General features: G+C 37.7%; 2 protein-coding genes across 2 annotated transcripts in view; both read right to left on the bottom strand.

Moving 5' to 3' along the window:
* Window positions 1–11611: 11611 nt before the first annotated feature.
* LOC133651582 (arrestin domain-containing protein 3-like) lies at window positions 11612–15450 on the bottom strand. Its single transcript, XM_062049561.1, has 6 exons — window positions 15163–15450; window positions 15023–15083; window positions 14814–14961; window positions 14631–14727; window positions 12272–12528; window positions 11612–12164 (listed from the first exon to the last, which is right to left on the bottom strand). The coding sequence occupies exons 1-6, from the start codon at window positions 15407–15409 to the stop codon at window positions 11895–11897; spliced, it is 1080 nt and encodes a 359-aa protein (XP_061905545.1). The 5' UTR covers window positions 15410–15450; the 3' UTR covers window positions 11612–11894.
* A 5236-nt stretch (window positions 15451–20686) lies between these two features.
* Window positions 20687–24643, bottom strand: part of LOC133652318 (arrestin domain-containing protein 3-like) — a 27556-nt gene continuing 23599 nt past the window's right edge. Inside the window, exon 6 of the mRNA XM_062050923.1 lies at window positions 20687–20948. Within this exon, the coding sequence (XP_061906907.1) occupies window positions 20724–20948 (225 nt within the window). The 3' untranslated portion in view covers window positions 20687–20723. The remainder of the gene's footprint in view (window positions 20949–24643) is intronic.

Here is a 24643-nt window from a genome sequence, read left to right as displayed (position 1 = left end):
GTAAATGACCAGCTGGTTGAGCTCACAAAGACACTATGAACTGGATGGGAGGATACAAGATACAAAATATGTCAATATGATAAACATTTGGGGAGGAGCTTGCACACTTTGTAAAACCTGTTTTTCCCGTTAGAATCTTGATACCGTGGCTAAGGGAGAATAAACACGAGAGCATCCGGAAAGTATTCACAGGGCTTCAATTTTTCCCCATTTTGTTCTGTTGCAGCCTTATTTCAAAACAGAATAAATTAATATCTGTCCTCGAAATTGTACACACTGTACCCCATAATGACAATTTTTTTTTAAAGTTTTGCAAATGTATTAATAATAAAATAATCGAATAAAATCACATGTACGTAAGTATTTACAGCATTTGCTTAATACTTTGGCAGCAATTACAGCCTCGAGTCTTTTTGAATATGATGTCACAAGATTGAAAGAACTTATCTTTAGGCAGTATTGTCCATTCTTCTTTGCAGCACCTCTCAAGGTCCATCAGGTTGGATGAAAAGCGTTGGTTTTCACCCAGGATGTCTCTGTACATTGCTGCATTCATCTTTCCCTCTATCATGACTAATCTCCCAGTTCCTGTAACTGAAAAACATCGCCACAGCAATAATGCTGCCACCACCATGCTTCACTGTAGGGATGGTATTGGCCTGGTGATGAGCGGTGCCTGGTTTCCTCCAAACATGATGCCTGGCTTTTACGCCAAATAATTAAATCTTTGTCTCATCAGACCAGATAATTGTGTTTCTTGTGGTCTGGGAGTCTTTCAGGTGCATATTGGGAAACTTTTTACTTAGAAATGGGTTCAGTCTGCTGCGATGAGGTGGCGACTTGTCCAGGGTGTACCCCGCCTACCGCCCGAATGCAACTGAGATAGTTCCGGACGGGTGGTTGGTTGGGGCCACTCCATCACCGCCTCGACCTTCTTTGTGTCGGCTCTGATGTGCCCTTTCTCAATGATGTAGCCCAGGAAACCCATCGAAGTAGAGTGAAACTCACACTTCTCAGCCTTCACAAAAAGGTGGTTCTCAAGTAGGCGTGGTATTAAAGGCCTGCTGAAAGCCACTACTACCGACCACGCAGTCTGATAGTTTATATATCAAAGATGAAATCTTATCATTGCAACACATGCCAATACGGCCGGGTTAACTTATAAAGTGCAATTTTTAAATTCCCGCCACACTTCCGGTTGAAAAACTCCTTTGGATATAAGTTAAGCGCGTGACGTCGGAAAATCTACGGAAGTGGTTGGACCCCATCGGACCCGATAGAAAAACCTCTTGTTTTCTTCGACAAAATTCCACAGTATTCTGGACATCTGTGTTGGTGAATCTTTTGCAATTTGTTTAATGAACAATGGAGGCTGCAAAGAAGAACGTTGTAGGTGGGATCGATCGGTGTCTTAGCGGCTAAGTACAATACTTACAGCAACACAACAAGGACTACTTACTTAGAAGACGCCTAGCCAATGCTTGCCCCCAAACCCACGGATGAAGTCCTTCATCGAGCCGTTGATCGCCATATTAACCAAGATACAGTAAAGATAAATTATTTTTGTAAGAACTGACACAGAGGAAATACTTTTCTGGCGTAGTGACACTTCGCCTTGCTCACTTTTTTTTTTTCTTTGACATTTTGACATACTTGCCAACCCTCCCGGATTTTCCGGGAGACTCCCGGAATTCAGCGCCTCTCCCGAAAAAGAAAGAAAAAGGAAGAAATTTTCTCCCGAAAATCTCCCGGAATTCAGCCAGAGCTGGAGGCCACGCCCCCTCCAGCTCCATGCGGACCTGAGTGGGGACAGCGGCAACAGTCTGTTATCACGTCCGCTTTCCCAAGATATAAACAGCGTGCCTGCCCAATCACATTATAACTGTAGAATGATCGAGGGCGAGTTCTTCGTTTCTTATGTGGGTTTATTGTTAGGCAGTTTCATTAACGTCCTCCCAGCGCGGTAACAACACACAACAACAGTAGTCACGTTTTCGTCTACCGTAAAGCAGTTCGTCTGCCGTAAACAGCAATGTTGTGACACTCTTAAACAGGACAATACTGCCATCTACTGGATAGCCTCCGGAACATTGAAATTCAAGTATTTATTTTATTTGTATGTATAATAAAATAAATATATATATATATATATATATATATATATATATATATATATATATATATATATATATATATATATATATATATATATATAGCTAGAATTCACTGAAAGTAAAGTATTTCATACACATTATATATATATATATATATATATATATATATATATATATATATATATATATATATATATATATATATATATATATATATATATATATATATATATATATATATATATATATATATATATATATATATACACACTAGGGCTGCAACAACTAATCGATTAAATCGATTAAAATCGATTACCAAAATAGTTGGCGATTAATTTAGTCATCGATTCGTTGGAACTATGCTATGCGCATGCACGGAGTCTTTTTTTTTTTTTTTGGTTATTTTTTTGTTGTTGTTTTTTTTTGTTTTATAAACCTTTATTTATAAACTGCAACATTTACAAACAGCTGAGAAACAATAATCAAAATAAGTACAAAAACTGTACAAAACAGCGCCAGGGCGGCGGTGAGGCTACGTCTCATGAGGTGGCGTAAGCTAGCCAATGATGTGTCATGTGCAGCTCAAGTGACGACGGCGTCTCCTTTGCTGGAAAAATTCGAAAAATGGCGCAGGAAAACACTACCGATAGTTTAGCGGAGAAACATCTTGAGGTTATTGCTTCAATGGAGAAAAGTGTACGACCTAAGTCGTCAAAAGTGTGGGAACACTTCACTTTAAAGACTTCAAAGAAGACCGTTTCCTGCAAAATGGCACGGAAGTACAACATTGCTTCAGGAGCACCTGAAGAAGAAACATGTTGGCGCCATGGATGAAGGGAGGAACTCACAGTACGTAACTTTTTAAGTCCATAGTGGCAACAGGCATTCATGAGTTCAGCTTTTTTGTGAGTAACGTTAGATGCCTTTGTTGCAACGCGGGGCTGATAATGTGTCTCCGGCACATTTGACTCCATTTTGAGAGAGAAAACGCACGGTTACCAATTTCGAAATAAACGTAACGGACAGAAATATCTCAGGTTGGTTTCATAATGGATCAATGTAGCCGGGCCGATAAAGCTATATAAATCTATTTAGATTTGAGTGACGCTTTAGTACAGACCTGGGCATTGTACGGCCCGCGGGCCGCATCCGGTCCTTTGCGCATCCCTGTCCGGCCCGCGTGAGGCCAATCATAAATTACAAAATAAATTTCAAAAAGTATCTATGTCGAGTGTGCAATACAACGGTGCTGCTTTTGTTTTGAAAAGCGTTATTTGTATTACTTCCGTGTGGATGTATGCGCGTGTGCGATTGTGAGTGAATTGAACGACGCAATCACAAATTACAAAATAAAGTTTAAAAAACATCTATGTCGTGCGCGCAATACAATTGTGCTGCTTTTATTTTGAAATGTGTTATTTATGCCGTATGTCTGGGGGGAACCTGTGAGTGAAGATGCATAGAGACAAGTGATGAGACGCTAAAAAAAGAAAAATTTATGACGAATGGCGTGTTTTCAACAAGACATGGACTGGCAAGTCAATCAATCAATCAATGTTTATTTATATAGCCCTAAATCACAAGTGTCTCAAAGGGCTGTACAAGCCACAACGACATCCTCGGTACAGAGCCCACATACGGGCAAGGAAAAACTCACCCCAGTGGGACGTCGGTGAATGACTATGAGAAACCTTGGAGAGGACCGCATATGTGGGTAAGTATTTCTTTACATAAATTAATGGTAAAGCCGTGTGCTTAATTTGTGGTACACAGCTTGCTGTGTTTAAAGAATATCATTTTAATCGCCACTACACGAAGAAATACGAGGGAAATTACCGGAATGTGTCTGATGAAGCGCGCGCAAGGGAGGCCAATGCGTTGATGGTAAAACTGCAAACCCAATAAGGACTTTTTGCCATATTTCACACCCCCAGAGGTGCAGCCGTCAGGACAAGTTTCGTCATTTCTCACAAAAGCGCCAGAAAAAGTAAGGCGTTTTCTGACGGAGAGTTTATTAAGGAGTGCTTATTGGACTCTGTTGCGCTGATATGCCCGGAGACTTGGACTGTTTTTCGCTAACTTTGGATGAGAGCTGTGATGTACGTGACACCGCCCAGCTGCTCTTCTTCTTACGTGGGATAACTGCAGACTTTCAAATCACGGAGTAGCTGGCAGCCATGCAGTCAATTAAAGAGACAACCACAGGTAATGACTTGTTCACATAGGTAAATGCGTGTTTGGACATGTTAGGACTGAAATGGGACAAGCTGGTAGGTGTGACAATCCAATCACTTTATTTATATAGCACATTTAAACAACAAAATGTTTCCAAAGTGCTGCACAACAATATTAAAAACAATATTCAAATAATATCCTTAGCTCCACCAATGACTGAATAAAAAGAAAAAACAATTACATATAAAACCAATATAAAAAACAATATAAGATACATTTGATTAAAAACTATTTTTAACAACAGATGGTTGTCCAAATCTGATGGGGAAAAATGTTGGATAATGCAGGATAAAGTGACCATCAAAAGCAATCTGCTTTTGTATAAAGATAAGTTAGGTTAAATTAAATTATTATTATTATTAATTATTATTATTATTATTATTATCATCATTATTATTTATCTTACGGTATATCAAAAATAATATTGAGCAAAATTTAATTGAAATATTGTCGTGTGGCCGTCCAGCAGTGCTCGGGTTGCTTATGCGGCCCCCGGTGGAAATGAATTGCCCACCCCTGCTTTAGTATAACTAAACGTTATGAAGGTGCTGGAATATTTCATGCTGTTATTCAGAGGCAGCCTAAAATGAATCCTTTATTATTCACAACAGAAACGTGTACAATATCTGATTCAGTTCTGATGAGTTACATTTATAATAATGATAAATGGGTTATACTTGTATAGTGCTTTTCTACCTTCAAGGTACTCAAAGCGCTTTGACAGTATTTCCACATTCACCCATTCACACACACATTCACACACTGATGGCGGGAGCTGCCATGCATTTCTGTGTTATTATTGGTGTATGCTGCACCCCCAATGTCCACAACATGGTGCCAGTATGCTGTTTTTGTTCAATAAAATACTGGAAAGGATAGAAATGTAGTTTGTCTCTTTTATCCGATTATTAATCGATTAATCTAAGTAATAATCGACAGATTAATCGATTATCAAATTAATCGTTAGTTGCAGCCCTAATATATATATATATATATCATACTTGCCAACCCTCCTGGTTTTACCAGGAGACTCCCGGAATTCAGCGCTTCTCCCGATAACCTCCCGGAATACATTTTCTCCCGATAAACTCCCGGAATTCAGCCGGAGCTGGAGGCCACGCCCCCTCTAGCTCAATGCGGACCTGAGTGGGGACAGCGGCGACAGTCTGTTTTCACGTCCGCTTTCCCACAATATAAACAGCGTGCCTGCCGAATCATGTTATAACTGTAGAATGATCGAGGGCGAGTTCTTGGTTTCTTATGTGGGTTTATTGTTAAGCAGTTTCATTAACGTCCTCCCAGCGCGGTAACAACACACAACAACAGCAGTTACGTTTTCGTCTGCCGTAAACAGCAATGTTTTGACACTCTTAAACAGGACAATACTGCCATCTACTGGATAGCCTCCGGAACACTGAAATTCAAGTATTTATTTTATTTATATGTATAATAAAATAAATATATATATATATATATATATATATATATATATATATATATATATATATATATATATATATATATATATATATATATATATATATATATATATATATATATATATATGAAATATGAAATACTAAAGTTGGTGAATTCTAGCTGTAAATATACTCCTCCCCTCTTAACCACGCCCCCACCTCCCAGAATCGGAGGTCTCAAGGTTGGCAAGTATGATATATAAAGTATACAGTGGGGCAAAAAAGTATTAGGTCATCCACCGATTGTGCAAGTTCTCCCACTTAAAATGATGACAGAGGTCTGTAATTTTCATCATAGGTACACTTCAACTGTGAGAGACAGAATGTGAAAAAAAATCCAGGAATTCACATTGTAGGAATTTTAAAGAATTTATTTGTGAATTATGGTGGAAAATAAGTATTTGGTCACTTCAAACAAGGAATATCTCTGGCTCTCACAGACCTGTAACTTCTTCATTAAGAAGCTCTTCTGTCCTCCACCCATTACCTGTATTAAAGGGAAACTTCGGTTTTTTTCAACCTGGGCCCTGTTTTCATAATTTTTTCTGTATATGTGAGTGCTGGATAAAACATTTTTTGAGGTCGCGCCAGTATTGAGCAGGGCAGGCAGCCTCCAGCCCAGCTAACGCTCGTACACAGGGCAACTGGCTCTCGTCAAAATTCGGCCTATAAACATGCATTTTTTTCACACTGACAGGCTCAGATAGTTACAATGAGTGTCCGACAACATACTAGAAAGGAGAAATTAACGTATGTCTCTACCTTTAGCTGGAGATCGCTGTTTGTTGTGAGCTGTGTCCAAATCTCACCACGCTACAAATCTCGTTCCGAAATCTCGCGATAACTCGCGACAAAACACCGGTGGAAAAACAGTTACCTGACTGAGGTGAAGAGAGATGACTGAAGTGATTTTCTGTTGGATTACCGAAGACTGTTATTTTAGTTTTATAGAAAAGTTTGTTTGTTTGTCTGTCATGGCTGAATTTTTGCCTGATGTGGACGACGTGGATGAAATTGCATTTGATTTTGATGGCCGGCCGTATCTATTTGAGCCGGAGTACACAGATGAAGAGCTTCAAGAAATTGAAGAACGGACGAGGAGAGACGGAGTTGGGCAACAGGCAGAGGGCACGGAACCAGCTGCTGCAAGGCTGCGAAACACTGGAAACTGGTGGTGTTCCTGTGGGTGCTGTGTACCTTTGCCTACAGAGGAGGAATGCCTCTGTTGCAGGGAATGGGACCTTTTGCAGCCAGCTGTGTTTGGGGATTACCCAGTGGATGGTACACAACGCTGTGTAACGTCATCAGAGGATTTCCCCTCCTTGATCAACAGGGCAGTGCTAGAGACCTTCTTCCATGTTCCCAAAATCAACTGGAAGAGGCGGCCAAGACCACAGGGAGAAAACGGCCAGCTGTCTATTGAGTGAGTATATGTGACATATTTAGCTTTGTGTAATTTATTTACTGAGAAAGGTCTCTGGTATGAGTAATTACTGTTACAGTATGTATTTAGTCATTACAACTGTTACAGTATGTATTTAGTCTTCATAACTGTATGTATTTAGTCTTCATAACTGTATGTATTTAGTCTTCATAACTGTTACAGTATGTATTTAGTCTTCATAACTGTATGTATTTAGTCTTCATAACTGTTACAGTATGTATTTAGTCTTCATAACTGTATGTATTTAGTCTTCATAACTGTTACAGTATGTATTTAGTCTTCATAACTGTATGTATTTAGTCTTCAGAACTGTATGTATTTAGTCTTCAGAACTGTATGTATTTAGTCTTCAGAACTGTATGTATTTAGTCTTCATAACTGTTACAGTATGTATTTAGTCATCATACTTTTCACAAATAAACTTGATTCTTTCCTCTTCTCCAGCCAATGCAGACTAGTGGCTTACCGTGTGGTGCTGGAGTGGGCGCTCAGAGGAGAGCGTCTAGGTCGTGGCAATAGGAGAGTGTTGCCTAGATGTATAGTTATGGCTATAAGAAGCAAGTACCCCTCTCCCACCGGCACTTACACTGGCTTCAACGAGGCAGAGGACATCTTCAATATACTGTAAATATTTCTGTACACGTACATATCACTGTAAGATTCAATCTTTTACAATAAAGTAATAACAATAGCACAGCTGTGTTTCTATCTCTTTATTTTAAACCACAAACCAACACCCCCACAACCACACCCCCACACACACCAATAATGTTCTATACATTATTTTTTGTCAGCTTTAGTATGGTTTGAACCGTGAACTGTGCCGTGCAAGTAAGTCTGCCTTTTCAGGCCTCGGAACAGGAGCTATGTTGTGCAGTAATCTTCGGCGTGGTTTGCGACAGGGCAAAGGCTCTGTATAAACAACAGTGTGGTCATCCCTTCTCTTCAGGACTCTCTCCATGAGGTTGGTACGGAAGGTTTGCTTGGTCCGTTCATAGATGGGCTTTGCAACCCACTGTGCGCTTTGTTTAGAGAAGGAAAACCTGTACCGGCATTCTCCTAAGGCAAAAAGAAAAAAACATAAGCTGATCTCTATGATGTTTCCTAATGTATTAGTTGTCACCAGTGCCTCATGTGCAAAGGTAGATATAAAAACAGTCTTATGTTATGTAATTGGTTAGTATAAATATTACATTTTTACACCATGCACACACACACACACTTTAGAAAAAATATTACTCAGATATCAATTTGTGAATATCACTTTTCAGATTCTGATTACTTTATTCTAATATGAATGTGAAACGCAGAAAAGAGGGGATAAGTCTCTATTCATAGGCCATTAGGCTCAGTCGATTTTTTGGGGAAAAAATATGGGTTTAGGTCATGCCATCCTATCATATCAAAAGAATCAAACAAAGGCAATAATCAGAAAAAACTATCCGCAAAGTAGTAGCTATACCACCCATTGTAACTGAGCTACATTTTGATCTAAAAGATATTGTATTGCGCCTGACACCCATATATATATATATATATATATTGTTTATATATTGGATGTAGTGTTTTGAGAATGCTGGATTGTGAAAAAGACCACTGCTCATCCGTAAACTAAATGCTTATAAGCGGTGCTGTAGCTGAATTTACAAACTAAGAAAAACATCAAAACAGCGATCACACATTCAACTCATTGATAAAGTATATGCACAGTGTTTGAAATTACAAACTAGGTCAATTATAGATGCTGTCAGCTACGTATGAGCATCCTTTGTCTGATTTTTACACTAGTTGAAAGTTTACACATGCTATTTGCTAGTAAAGGTGCTAATACAGTGCTTATATTTGCTACTATCATTCGTGTATACTGATATCACATCAACACAACATATTAGCTAATAACGTAACATTACCTGCACTCTGCATGCAGCTGGTGTCTCCCATCTTGGGACTGCACTTTTCTTTAGGTAAAGGTGCTTCGGATTTGGTCTCTTCTTTGACTGGCAGTAGTCATCCCGATCAAAGTGATCACTGCAGACCCTGTGGTCGGCACGGCGCAGTACATCAACAGGAGTGTCGGCATCCATTTGTAGCACAGCTAGCCATAACTTCAGTGTGTCCGTGTTGAAGTAAGGTAGTCTATGAAAGCTGCGCGAAGAGTAGCGCAACATTTTGTTGCCACAGTTTGGAAATGCGCACTCACGAACCATTGTTTTACTTTTATCCTTTTCTATAAAACTAAACTAACAGTCTTCGGTAACTTAGTCCAATACAAAATCACTTCGGTCGTCTCTCTTCACCTCAGTCAGGTAACTGTTTTTCCACCGGTGTTTTGTCGCGAGTTATCGCGAGATTTCGGAACGAGATTTGTAGCGTGGTGAGATTTGGACACAGCTCACAACAAACAGCGATCTCCAGCTAAAGGTAGAGACATACGTTAATTTCTCCTTTCTAGTATGTTGTCGGACACTCATTGTAACTATCTGAGCCTGTCAGTGTGAAAAAAATGCATGTTTATAGGCCGAATTTTGACGAGAGCCAGTTGCCCTGTGTACGAGCGTTAGCTGGGCTGGAGGCTGCCTGCCCTGCTCAATACTGGCGCGACCTCAAAAAATGTTTTATCCAGCACTCACATATACAGAAAAAATTATGAAAACAGGGCCCAGGTTGAAAAAAACCGAAGTTTCCCTTTAATGGCACCTGTTTGAACTCGTTATCTGTATAAAAGACACCTGTCCACAGCCTCAAATAGTCAGACACCAAACTCCACTATGGCCAAGCCCATTGAGCTGTCGAAGGACACCAGGAAAATAATTGTAGACCTGCACCAGACTGGGAAGAGTGAATCTACAATAGGCAAGCAGCTTGGTGTGAAAAAATCAACTGTGGGAGCAATTATCAGAAAATGGAAGATATACAAGACCACTGATAATCTCCCTCGATCTGGGGCTCCACACAAGATCTCATCCCGTGGGTTCAAAATGATCATGAGAATGGTGAGCAAAAATCCCAGAACCACACGGGGGGACCTGGTGAATGACCTGCAGAGAGCTGGGACCAAAGTAACAAAGGTTACCATCAGTAACACACTACGCCGACAGGGAATCAAATCCTGCAGTGCCAGACGTGTCCCCCTGCTTAAGCCAGTTCATGTCCAGGCCCGTCTGAAGTTTGCCAGAGAGCACATGGATGATACAGCTGAGGATTGGGAGAATGTCATGTGGTCAGATGAAACCAAAATAGAACTTTTTGGTATAAACTCAACTCGTCGTGTTTGGAGGAAGAAGAATACTGAGTTGCATCTCAAGAACACCATATCTACTGTGAAGCATGGGTGTGGAAACATCATGCTTTGGGGCTGTTTTTCTGCTAAGGGGACAGGATGACTGATCCGTGTTAAGGAACGAATGAATGGGGCCATGCATCGTGAGATTTTGAGCCAAAACCTCCTTCCATCAATGAGAGCTTTGAAGATGAAACGTGGCTGGGTCTTCCAGCATGACAATGATCCCAAACACACCGCCCGGGCAACGAAGGAGTGGCTCCGTAAGAAGCATTTGAAAGTCCTGGAGTGGCCTAGCCAGTCTCCAGACCTCAACCCCATAGAAAATCTGTGGAGGGAGTTGAAAGTCCGTGTTGCTCGGCGACAGCCCCAAAACATCACTGCTCTCGAGAAGATCTGCATGGAGGAATGGGCCAAAATACCAGCTACTGTGTGTGCAAACCTGGTAAAGACCTATAGTAATCGTTTGACCTCTGTTATTGCCAACAAAGGTTATATTACAAAGTATTGAGTTGAATTTTTGTTATTGACCAAATACTTATTTTCCACCATAATTTACAAATAAATTCTTTAAAAATCCTACAATGTGAATTCCTGGATTTTTTTTCACATTCTGTCTCTCACAGTTGAAGTGTACCTATGATGAAAATTGCAGACCTTGGTGAATTCTAGCTGTAAATATACTCCTCCCCTCTTAACCACGCCCCCCGCCCCACCCCCGACCACGCCCCATCCCACCCCCCACCTTCCGGAATCGGAGGTCTCAAGGTTGGCAAGTATGCATTTTGGGAACTATTATTTTAGTTTCTTTGTGGTGTGTCTTGGCACCATTCTGTGTACATTGTCGTTAGTTGAAATAAAAACATGTTGGAAGGCCGTGCGGTTAAAGTGTAACTTTCAATAAAAATGTAACCCACATTAATATTTATTCATTAAACTGTATTACTACACAGTAGTATTCTTAGTCAAGCAGGCGCTTGATACCATATTTTTTCCACTGAAGTCAGAAGATTTTAAATGAAAAAAAAAACGTTATTAACACAAACAAAACACAAGAAAGATTTATTAATGTTCTGCTGTGATCACACTTTTATAATCAGCTTTTTAATAAGCTTTCCCTGGAATAGGTGCATGTACTTCATATACAAATAAAAGGTAAGACCACAAATTGTTTTTAATGTCATAAAGTCATTTAATGTGATTAAGAAGTATTTGATTAAAATGTTATGAAAGTGAATTATTCTCTTGTTATCCTCTTAATGAGCATTGACAGCATATGAAATTAAATGTAAAAAAACAACTCCTGCCTTGAACCTCATCGTACATCACCGGTGGAAGGAGATTTATAGAACATTTCCATATTTGTCTGCATTATTTAAGGAGGGATACACCGTGTGTGATTCATATGGTGGAGGGAAGTCCAGTGGTTGGGTTGCTGCGCTATACTGCGGTGTTTGGCTCCAGGATGGTTGGTTTGAGTTCCCAAATGCATCAAATCCAATGGCAGCTGCAGGACCCGGTGGTTGTTTTCTGTCAGAAACCTCAAGGGCAGATAGGACAATGATTGGAAGTTTGATCTTTGGGTCCGTTGCTAATTTGACATCCAGGAAAATCTGTAAAAACAGTACTTTGTTAGTTTCCAACATTACTATAACATAGTTTTAAAATTGTCTTTTCAGACTTGACATTATTTATACCGATATAGTTGATCACAGATTACCTTCAGCCTGTATTCCAGCTTGATGATGGCGCTATTCAAAATGGACGTCGGCAGCTCTCTGGGGATGGTGATTATCTTCGTCACAGTCTTGTTACTATGCGCCTCAACGGGCTCCCCTTTCTCTTTAAGAATATCCTTTGTGTAAAGTCTCCTGTGACCCTGAGCAAAGAAACTCTGCTTTTCGTACAATACGAATTTAGGCTTCAAGTCACGAGATGATTGGTTGTGAATTTCAACTTGGACTTGGAGATCTTCACCTGCAAAGGGAAAGTACTGGTGGTGTACTGAACACAAAATCACGTACATGAGCAATGTGACTACTTGCGCGACTAAATAAAATACACTAGCAAAACCATGATCCTTTACTTTGTTCCTTTGAACGACACTGATCTCGTGGGGTAAAAAGGGCGAAATGTATTGGTTAAGTAAATCGATTGTGTTCATCTTGTTATGATCCATTGCCCGGATCATGTAAAGTAATGTTAGTTTTGACTACCTCAGTTCTGTTTTCCACACTCCTGGGTTTTTGTTTCAGTTGCCAAGACTGCAGATTAGTTCCACCTACTTCTGATTAGTGTTCAGGACGCTCACCTGATTCTGGGCACTAATCAGAAAGCTATTTATTCCTGTTTCTTTCTACAATCAGTCTGGCTTTCTTGTTTGCATTGCGCAACAGTGACGAAACTGAAATATTTAAAAAAAGACTCCACCGAGGAAAGGAAAATTACTTTCGAAGACTTTACTCAAGCCACTACTACAGTCAAACAAAATACCTGGTAAGATTACAACCATTTAATACCCACGGCCAACGTCACCCCCCTTATATTTGGAACTCCAAAATTACACAAGAAAAACACACCATTACGACCAATAGTTGACAGTATAGAATCACCCACATATAACTTATCAAAATCTTTGGTTGAAATCATCAGCCCCCTCCATGGTAACACAACACCACTGCAAGAACTCTTAAAAAGGACGAAATATTCATATCTCATGATGTCACCTCATTATTCACAAAATCCCCGTAGATGTAACCCTTCATATTGTCACAGAAACACTCAAACAAGACAGAACCCTCAAGACACGCACAAATCTGACAATAAATGACATCGCCACTTTCCTCCGTTTCATCTCCAAATCTACATACTTTCAGTACAACACAGTAATTTATAGACAGAAGGGAGGTTTCGCCAAGGGAGACCCGTTGTCTGCGGTCATGAACAATTTCTTCGAGGACATGGAGGAAAAAGCCACTAAAATTGTTTGACTTTTAGCTGGTTGATATTTCGGATTGATTACAAAGCTTTAAAGAGGTCGTCACGGATGTAAACAGGGTAGGAGTTGAACTATTATATATATATATATATATATATATATATATATAATATATATATATATATATATATATATAATATATATATATATATATATATATATATATCATACTTGCCAACCTTGAGACCTCCAATATGGGGGCGTGGTTATTTACCGCTAGAATTCACCAACTCGAGTACGACAACAAGATGTTACTGTTCGCTTGACCTCACTTCATTTGACACTCTCAGCGATTTAAGGAATAACAGATGGGAGGCACATCATGTCTTTACATCAGAGAGGTCCACAAAGTAAGCATCAATCCGTAAAAGACACTTATTCGTGCATCGGTAAGTACCGTATTTGATTGAAAATAATGATCAGTGCTAATCTTCTGTGATCATGACGCTAATTACACTTCTATTCTACAAGATGATAAAAGTGATATTTTTAAGAGCCTTTTTCTTCGACGCACTTTTGCTTTTTCTCTGGCTTCATAACCTTTATGAAAAACTTATTTCAGGACCCTTTGTAAGCTCTTTTTTATCTCTGTCGTCGAACGATTGGAACACTCAAGAACAATACAAGAAATACAGCGTTTTCTTCTTAAACATTACACCTCTCACTTGTTTTAATGCTCATCTCAAACTGCTTGATCATCGGGTCAATTCAGCTGCAAAGAATAACAACTGACGTCATATGCAACCCAGCAATCGCTAAACGTGCTACACGACACACCACCGTAGGAAGATATGCTAACGGCAATCTAGAGATCTTGAATGTAAACAAAGTTGGGCGAGTCCTTTGGATTTGTTCAGTAAGACATTTTTAGGCTTCAAAATGTTTATTTAAGGACCAACATCGTGAAATATGCTTAAAATACAATAATTAAAAGATATATTTGTATATTTTTTGACTAAAAAAAAACATCGTAAAATGTTTAGCTGGTATTTTACCATAAAATGTACTGACTTTTTTTTATAGAGTACAAAACAAAACCCTGGTGTAGTTTGAATATAGAATATATACTTTGAGTATATACCTTGCTGGTATCCCATTCGGCTCGTGTGAACATCCATCGAAATGCTACCAGAGCCAAAAGTGCTGAGACTTTTATCAGTGCAATCATGTTGAGGTTCCTGGAAGAAAAAAAAACATATTTGTGTAAAAACTACATCCATGACATTTTTTTATAAAGCCACCGTGTCTGTCACAGACTTCTCACCATGAGTCCGTGTATATCCATGTCGGCTTTGGAGACAAATGTAAAGTGGGCTTTAGCTTCCTTTGTCAGTTTCATTGACCGTTTGAGCTCTGCCTTAACCTTATGAACAATTCTACCAGTCCTTGACTGGAAAGAAGACGGCATTTTTCTGCAACGTACAAAAGCAGGTTGATGATCCGCCAGCAACATCCACAAGACAAAAGGCATACCTGTCAGGGACCTTGAAGGTAAAAGGGAAGACATGTCTTCCTTTGGTAATTGTTTTACTACCTAGAAGTTGAAATGATTAGCCAAAATTGCTTTGGAAACAATGTCTAAAAATAGTAAATATGACAAGATGCAACACTACCATCTTTCAAGATATGCTGTTTGATATCATAATATTTTTCATCAGACCAGTAGTAGTGGTTATGTTTTTGTCCGTGATGTTCAGTCCAGCGAACCTTTGCACTTCCTTTTCCAACAAAAATGAGTGACTGGATTGCAGTGTCTTTAGAGGTCTCCACAATAATCCGTCCGTTAATTGTATCTCCACTTGTGAAGATGTTCCGGCTATTGATGGAATTATATTCAATGGAGAAATTCACAATGGTCATGTTCCCAAAAGAAAGAAGAAATACAGATTGAATTGCCTCCTGTGATTCCAGGCAGTAAATGACCAGCTGGTCGAGCTCACAAAGACACTATGAACTGGATGGGAGGAGCTGGCAGACTTTGTAAAACTTGTTTTTCTTGTCTGCCACGTTTGAACGTTAAACAGGATTTTGATATTTTGACTAAGGGAGAATAGACACTCTAAAACCCAAATAGTACAACCCTAACTTTTTCTGGCACAATTGTTTTTTCCCATGCTGGGTTCCAACATTTTGTTGAATAAGACACAAAGATTTGCCGTATTCAAAGTTTCTACCTTTATTTAGGCAACCTGCAGAGCATTTGTTGAACAAAAAAATAATTGTTTGCTCCACGTGTCCATGTCATATACGTCTTTCAGGCATTTACATGTTTTTTTTTCGAAAGGCCATGTGATTTTGCAATGCAATGTAGGGGCTGTGTAGACATACTTGTTGGATATAGGCTTTGTTTACAATGTGAAAACAAGCAACACAGTAGATTCCAATGGATCGTACAAAATAAAAACAATGGACTGTATCGACAAACTATACCATATTTCAAAGGCTCGCTACCGGGATAAAATGATAAAACATGGTGGAATTTACTCATATTTGCTATGATGGATAGAAGATTTGAGTCAAGTAAAAGTGCCACCAAACTTGCATATATTTCATCAATGAAGTCAGTTTAACAAGCGGTGAATAATTTTAGAATGCGAAGTCTATTAAGGCACATTGTCCTTTGTTGAAATTGTGCTTAATCTCTAGCTTTCATATCATATGTGTCAGAGATGCGTAAAGGTCCCCCGGCCTCATTTCATTGGCAGGTTTGCCCGAAAAAAACAAGCACGTTGTTACTTGTATATAATTTGATACTTGCGCTACTACTCCGAAAATAATACTTTCATTTTTGTGCTTACTCAAGAGAAGATAAAGTAAAACATGCTTTGATTCAAACTTACCTGTCTGAAAATGCAGTGAAAACATCAACATGCACCAGGTGATGGCGTTAAAACACATGTTTGATTGTCTCACAGCTGAAAATCAGGCTATTTGCCATCTCTCTGTATTAGCTTTATAATCTCACCAAAATTTTTTTATTTCTTGAAGTGATCGTGACCACGATTGTGGCAGTTCATGATGCCGCACGTTTGCGCAATGTTTTGAACTTGTTAAATAAAAAAAACTAAACTAAACTTCCACAGACCACATAGTCTTGCATTCGGCCATGTAAATAAGCCATTCTGAGTCCAAGAAGACCCACAATGCAATGCGTTTCCATGTCACAATTCCAAGCCCGATTGCCAAAAAGTGAGCCTCGTTCAATATTTCTTATAGTCCATGGCACAAAAAGGCCGGTCCAGACCTTTTTGTCTGGTCCAGACAAAACATGTTCACGGTCAAAGGAGTCCTTCCAAAGGAGGGGGTGAATCCAGGGGAAAAGGCAACAACAATCCAAAAGGCCATTGAGAGACATCGAGATTTGTATCGTATTTTCCAAACTATAGAGCACATCGGTAGATAAGCCGCACCCACTAAATATCAGAAGAAAAAAAATTCAAATGTGAGACGCACCGCATTTATTATGTTGTGAAATTAGTTATTTACACAAAAATATTTTGGAAATGGTTACAGTGTCTGTGACACGGCAGTAAAACGGATGATCCAACAAAACAGAAGTCATCATCATGGACCCATTCGCTGTGAAAGCTAACTCTCCAATCAGCTAAACAGACTCAATAACTCCATGGTGATGTCATGGTGAATTTACTAAGAAATTTGTAAAGCTTAAACAATACAAAAAAAAATGCTGTTGTAAGTTAACTCGTAAACGTGTTAGCATATTAGCTAATGCTAACAACACTCACTTGATTACAACACGCCAGAACGTACAAATATGCATGAAAACGCTCCTTCAGACATTACACATGGGACGGTTTAGTAAGTACAAACAGTTTAGTTGTGTTGTAAAACTTGTGAAGAATCCATACAAGTAGAAAACACTATGGACGGCTGGAAGACGGAACAGCCTTTTAACTAAGGGTTGAAAGCACTGCAGCACCTGCAGTGAGCGAACTCATCCAAAAGATGGCGCCATAGCAAAAACAAAACACCTTTTCAGTATCTTTGCTTGTTTTTTTAAAACTATTTGTATTCTGGCTGTCAGCAAAGAACAATCCTTAAATCAGCCGCACCGTTTTACTAGACGTAGGGTACAAAGTGTAGGAAAAATGTGGTGGCTTACAGTCCAGATGTTACGTTAATTATTATGTTAATATTAGTTTTGAGTTCACAAAACCCAGAGTCAACATTCTTACAGTCATGTGCAGTGATTAGGAGTAGCCAAAACAGTTTCATGATGATTTCACAACAAGAAAGATCCTGTTGGAAGTCATGGTGACAGGTCAGGAAGCCCGGAAAGACAGACAGCCTGTCGCCAGCTTACATGGAATACAGTTTGAGTTTAAAACTGTATAGAGTGCATTTAAATGTATATTTGCTATAGGGTTGTCCCGATACCAATATTTTGGTACCGGTACCAAAATGTATTTCGATACTTTCCAATACTTTTCTAAATAAAGGAGACCACAAAAAAATGGCACTAATTGCTTTATTTTAACAAAAAAATCTTATGGTACATTAAACATAAGTTTCTTATTGCAATCAAAGAACAATGTTGTCCTTAAATAAAATAGTGAACATACTAGACAACTTCTCTTTTATTAGTAAGTAAGCAAACAAAGGCTCCTAATTAGTCTGCTGACGTATGCAGTAACATATTGTGTCATTTATCATTCTATTATTTTGTCAAAATTATAAAGTACATGTGGTAGAAATGGATTATTAATCCACTTGTTAATTTACTGTTAATATCTGGTTATTTTGTTTTTTAACATGTTCTATCTACACTTCTGTTAAAATGTAATAATCACTTATTGGTCTGTTGTTTGATACTTAACACTAGTTTTGGATGATACCACAAATTTGGGTATCAATCCGATACCAAGTAGTTACAGGATCAAACATTTGTCATATTCAAAGTCCTCATTTGTCCAGGGACATATTTCCTGAGTTTATAAACATAATATGAATTTGAAAAAAAGGAAAAACGATTTTGTGACGATAAAAAGTATAGATGTAATCATAGTAGTATCGACTACATACACTCTTGTATTTTATATCATTACAGTAGATGTCAGGTGTAGATCCACCCATGGCGTTTGTTTACATTCAGGTCGCTAGCTTTTGTTAGCGGTGACGCCGGTGAGCTATTGTATCCTCATATGGTGTGTAGTGAAGCATTTTTAGCTATTCCTCGTCCTGCAGGGATGATACCTGTAAGAAACTTACTTTATTCGTCACCATGGAGGCGAGGATTAGTGATTTAGAAGTAGCTAAAACACTGCCGGATGGATGTTCGTTGCTAGCTAGCTAGCCATGTCTTAAAGCACCTCTTCAGAAGAATATGTCATAATTACATTTTAACAGAAGTGTAGACAGAACATGTTAAAAGAGAAAATAAGCAGATATTAACAGTAAATGAACATGTAGATTAATAATACATTTTTTACCACTTGTCCTTAATAATGTTGACAAAATAATAGAATGATAAATGACACAATATGTTACTGCATATGTCAGCAAACTAATTAGGAGCCTTTGTTTGTTTACTTACAATTAGAAGACAAGTTGTCTAGTATGTTCACTATTTTATTTAAGGACTTAACTGCAACAAGAAACATATGTTTAATGTACCCTAAGATTTTTGGTTAAAATATGGCCAATAATGCAATTTTTTGTGGTCCCCTTTATTTAGAAAAGTATCAAAATAATTTTAGTACCGTTTTATTTTAGTACAATATATTGATATCGTTACAACACTAGTTGGAATAGGTTGAAAAATGTGGAAATTGTGCAACTTGGAAAAATGTACTATTCATTTCAATGGGAACATCCTGGAAATTTGGGAATTTTTGGGAAAAGTGGGATTTTTAAAAAAGGATTAGGAGTATGAATGTCCTGAATGAGCTGAATTGGTTGGTGTTGGAATTCTTTAAATCGGTCAATAAATGTCGAAGTAGTAACAGTTTTTTAATTGAATTTCGGGAAAAACCGGGAATTTTTTAAGTTCTTAAACCAACCTGTTTTTTTTGTCCTGGCTAAGATGAATGTTTTGACTGGGGAACGGTTGAAATGGGTTGAAAAATGTGAAAGGAGTCATCGCACTAAAAAAGGTTGAAAAAAAGGTTTGAAAAAACCCAGGAATTCCTGGAAATTTGTTAAACTTGTAAAAATAGTTGTTTGGATTTCCAGGATGAAATTAATGTGTTGAAGGTGTAATGGTTTGAATCGGTTGAAAAACACGGGAACTGGAAGTTCGAAAAATGGATAATTAATTTTGAATGGGGAAACATATCTCTAAAAACTGGGACTTCAAAGAAATCCGGGATATTTTTTTAAAATACTTTTTAAAAGGGAGCACATAATTCCTGAACAGGCTGAATATTTTTGAAGTTGGAACGGTTTGAATCGGATAGAAAATGTGGGAGTTGTGGTACTTTGAAAAATGTCCCATTCATTTCATGGACATTTGGGAATTTCGGGAAAAGAAGGAATTTTTGGGAAAATGCTGAAAATGCTAAAAAAAAAAAGTGAATATTCTGAAGTAGTAATCTTTTTAATTGAGAAATGGAATTACAGAACTCCTGGAATTTTGGTAAAACCGGGAATTCTTCCAGTTAAAAAAACAACTTTGTTTTTGTCCTGATTAAGAGGAATAATTTGTTGGTGCAATGGTTGAAGTGGGTGGAAAAATGTGGAAGGAGTAGTTGACAGAAAAAATGGTTTGAAACGGGAATTCTGGGAATTCCTGGAATTTTTTTGAACTTGTAAAAATGATAGTTTGAATGTCCAGGATGAGTGGAATATGTTGAAGGTGGAATGGTTTGAATCGGTTGAAAAATGTGGAAATGGTGGAAGTTTGAAAAAAAAAAAAGGCCAATTCATTCTGAAAGGGAGAAATGTCCGGGAAAACCTGGAATTCTGGGGAATCTGGGAATTTTTTGAGTTTTTCAAGGGAAAGCCCGCGATTCCCGAATAGGCGGAAGAGTTTGAAGTTGGAACGGTTTGAATCGGAGGAAAAATGTGGAAGGTGGAACGCGCCAAATTCTGGGGAATCACAAATAGATTAATTTTGGTGTACAAAATGCTTTAGAGCATTCACTCAATTAGAGCACAGGACAAAGCATGATAGAGAAACTTGGTATACGTTTTTTATTGGTGTTTTTTTTCTTCTTTACAGTCCGCTTACATCATTGTCAGAACCAGTACTGGATGGAAACAGTGCTTCATAGGGTGGTGGGGGCTCCAAAGGTTGAGGTGTGCTGCTCCAGGTTGGGTGGTTGGGGTTCCCTGATGCTTCGCCCTCAAAAGCTGCAGAAGACTGTTGTGGAACGCCAGGCAGGACAATTACTGGTATCGTGATACCATGGTCTTCGGTGTATTTCATATCCAGATAGACCTGCCAAAATGACTGTGTTAAACCAGTTTCCATACACATAGGGCCTGAGCTAGCAAAGGTTTGTGTGTACTAAAACACGTGCAAACTTGATAGCGCATGCAAAGCTGAACTACTAACATTGTGTGTCTGCTAACTGAGCAAAATAGGTGGCGCGATCTATTTAACTTGTATTTGTTCATGAAAATCCATGTCAATGCAGTGTTGACTCTAATAACACAAAGTGTTTTTTTTCTTTAAAGCTGACATTGCTCCACTTTCTTCACATCAAAAATTCCACTTTAAAATATTTATTGGGGAAAATATTACATATTATGTGTATTTGCCATATTGAAAAAAAGGTTTTCTCTGACAATGAGGGCATTGAAACAGGTAGATCTGAAGATGATCTATAGACTTAAGTGTTGAAAGTAAAAAATAAATGTAGCACTTATTTGTGGAACCCAAATAATTTGAGTGTTTTTTTGTTTTTTTAAACTGTCATTGTGATGACATATTGACCTAATTAAGGCTCCAATTATTTCATATCAAATATTCCACTTTGAAAATCTTTTGGGGGAAAATATTGTATATTTTGGGTTTTTGTCATAAAAAAAAGTTTTTTGACTAAAAAGGCATAACACAAAAAATAGAAAGATATACCAACAGACTTGAAGTTGATCTAGAGGTTTAAGGGTTTTAATTAAAAAAAAAAATATATATATATATATATATATATATATATATATATATATATATATATATATATATATATATATATATATATATATATATATATATATATATATATATATATATATATATATATATATAAATTAGACTTAAACTTAGACTTCCTTATTATTGTCATTCAAATTTGAACTTTACAGTACAGATAAGGACGAAATTTCCTTATGGTAGTGCAGGATTAAAAAAGCAATAAGGTGCATTTATAAATAAATAAATAGGTTACTGTACAGATACATATATTGCACTTTTTCATATGCATCCACGTTTATGTATGTATGTTATATTGTCTTTTTTATTACAGCGAGTTAATCCATTTTGGGGGGAATTGAAGGGATAATTATGATGCGTTCAAGAGTCTTACGGCCTGAGGGAAGAAGCTGTTACAGAACCTGGAGGTTCTGCTTCGGAGGCTGCGGAACCTCTTTCTAGAGTCCAGTAGTGAAAACAGTCCTTGGTGGGGGTGGGAGGAGTCTTTGCAGATTTTTTGAGCCCTGGTCAGGCAGCGGCTTTTTGCGATCTCCTGGATAGGAGGAAGAGGATTCCTGATGATCTTTTCCGCCGTCTTCACCACTCTCTGCAGAGACTTCCAGTCTGAGGCACTGCAGGCTCCAGTCCAGACAGAGATGCTGTTGGTCAGCATACACACACGTGTAGATATATATATATATATATATATATATATATATATATATATATATATATATATATATATATATATATATATATATATATATATATATATAAAAATTAGGGCTGTATATATTTATAAATTATATATAAAATACAACCCTAACTTATATATATGCAAATTACACACACACACACACACACACACATATATATATATATATATATATATATATATATATATATATATATATATATATATATATATATATATATATATATATATATATATATATATATATATATATATATATATATATATATATATATATATATATATATATATATATATATATGTATGTATGTATGTACAAACCCCGTTTCCATATGAGTTGGGAAATTGTGTTAGATGTAAATATAAACGGAATACATCCATCCATCCATCCATTTTCTACTGCTTATTCCCTTCGGGGTCGCGGGGGGCGCTGGAGCCTATCTCAGCTACAATGATTTGCAAATCCTTTTCAACCCATATTCAATTGAATGCACTACAAAGACAAGATATTTGATGTTCAAACTCATAAACTTTATTTTTTTTTTGGCAAATAATAATTAACTTAGAATTTCATGGCTGCAGCACGTGCCAAAGTAGTTGGGAAATGGCATGTTCACCACTGTGTTACATGGCCTTTCCTTTCAACAACACTCAGTAAACGTTTGGGAACTGAGGAGACACATTTTTTAAGCTTCTCAGGCGGAATTATTTCCCATTCTTGCTTGATGTACAGCTTAAGTTGTTCAACAGTCCGGGGGTCTCCGTTGTGGTATTTTAGGCTTCATAATGTGCCACACATTTTCAATGGGAGACAGGTCTGGACTACAGGCAGGCCAGTCTAGTACCCGCACTCTTTTACTATGAAGCCACGTTGATGTAACACGTGGCTTGGCATTGTCTTGCTGAAATAAGCAGGGGCGTCCATGGTAACGTTGCTTGGATGGCAACATATGTTGCTCCAAAACCTGTATGTACCTTTCAGCATTAATGGCGCCTTCACAGATGTGTAAGTTACCCATGTCTTGGGCACTAATACACCCCCATACCATCACAGATGCTGGCTTTTCAACTTTGCGCCTATAACAATCCGGATGGTTCTTTTCCTCTTTGGTCCGGAGGACACGATGTCCACAGTTTCCAAAAACAATTTGAAATGTGGACTCGTCAAGACCACAGAACACTTTTCCACTTTGTATCAGTCCATCTTAGATGAGCTCAGGCCCAGCGAAGCCGACTGCATTTCTGGGTGTTGTTGATAAACGGTTTTCGTCTTGCATAGGAGAGTTTTAACTTGCACTTACAGATGTAGCGACCAACTGTAGTTACTGACAGTGGGTTTCTGAAGTGTTCCTGAGCCCATGTGGTGATATCCTTTACACACTGATGTCGCTTGTTGATGCAGTACAGCCTGAGGGATCGAAGGTCACAGGCTTAGCTGCTTACGTGCAGTGATTTCTCCAGATTCTCTGAACCTTTTCATGATATTACGGACCGTAGATGGTGAAATCCCTAAATTCCTTGCAATAGCTGGTTGAGAAAGGTTTTTCTTAAACTGTTCAACAATTTGCTCAGGCATTTGTTGACAAAGTGGTGACCCTCGCCCCATCCTTGTTTGTGAATAACTGAGCATTTCATGGAATCTACTTTTATACCCAATCACGGCACCCACCTGTTCCCAATTAGCCTGTTCACCTGTGGGATGTTCCAAATAAGTGTTTGATGAGCATTCCTCAACTTTATCAGTATTTATTGCCACCTTTCCCAACTTCTTTGTCACGTGTTGCTGGCATCAAATTCTAAAGTTAATGATTATTTGCACAACATGTTTATCAGTTTGAACATCAAATATGTTGTCTTTGTAGGATATTCAATTGAATATGTGTTGGAAATGATTTGCAAATCATTGTATTCCGTTTATATTTACATCTAACACAATTTCCCAACTCATATGGAAACGGGGTTTGTATGTATGTATGTATGTATGCATACATACATACATATATGTATATATATATATATATATATATATATATATATATATATATATATATATGTATATATATATATATATATATATATATATATATATATATATATATATATATATATATATATATATATATATATATATATATATATATATATATATATATATATATATATATATATATATATATTTGTGTGTGTGTGTGTGTGTGTGTATGTTTATATATGTATATACATATATGTATTTGAATTAAAACCCTTAAACCTCAAAACCTCTAGATCAACTTCAAGTCTGTCGATG

The sequence above is a fragment of the Entelurus aequoreus genome, linkage group LG06 (assembly GCF_033978785.1).
Source record: "Entelurus aequoreus isolate RoL-2023_Sb linkage group LG06, RoL_Eaeq_v1.1, whole genome shotgun sequence".
NCBI classification, from domain to species: domain Eukaryota; kingdom Metazoa; phylum Chordata; class Actinopteri; order Syngnathiformes; family Syngnathidae; genus Entelurus; species Entelurus aequoreus.
Note: the sequence above shows the minus strand (reverse complement) of the source record. Positions and strands in the feature narration are given on the sequence as shown.

Excerpts from the sequence above, each read along its gene's own strand:
- LOC133651582 (XM_062049561.1), bottom strand. The coding sequence starts at position 15,409 with ATGACCATTGTGAATTTCTCCATTGAATATAATTCCATCAATAGCCGG. Across the intron at positions 15,084-15,162 it reads ACAGCATATCTTGAAAGATG|GTAGTAAAACAATTACCAAA; the intron begins GTAGTGTTGCAT and ends TTCAACTTCTAG. Across the intron at positions 12,165-12,271 it reads AGCTGGAATACAGGCTGAAG|ATTTTCCTGGATGTCAAATT; the intron begins GTAATCTGTGAT and ends CTGTTTTTACAG.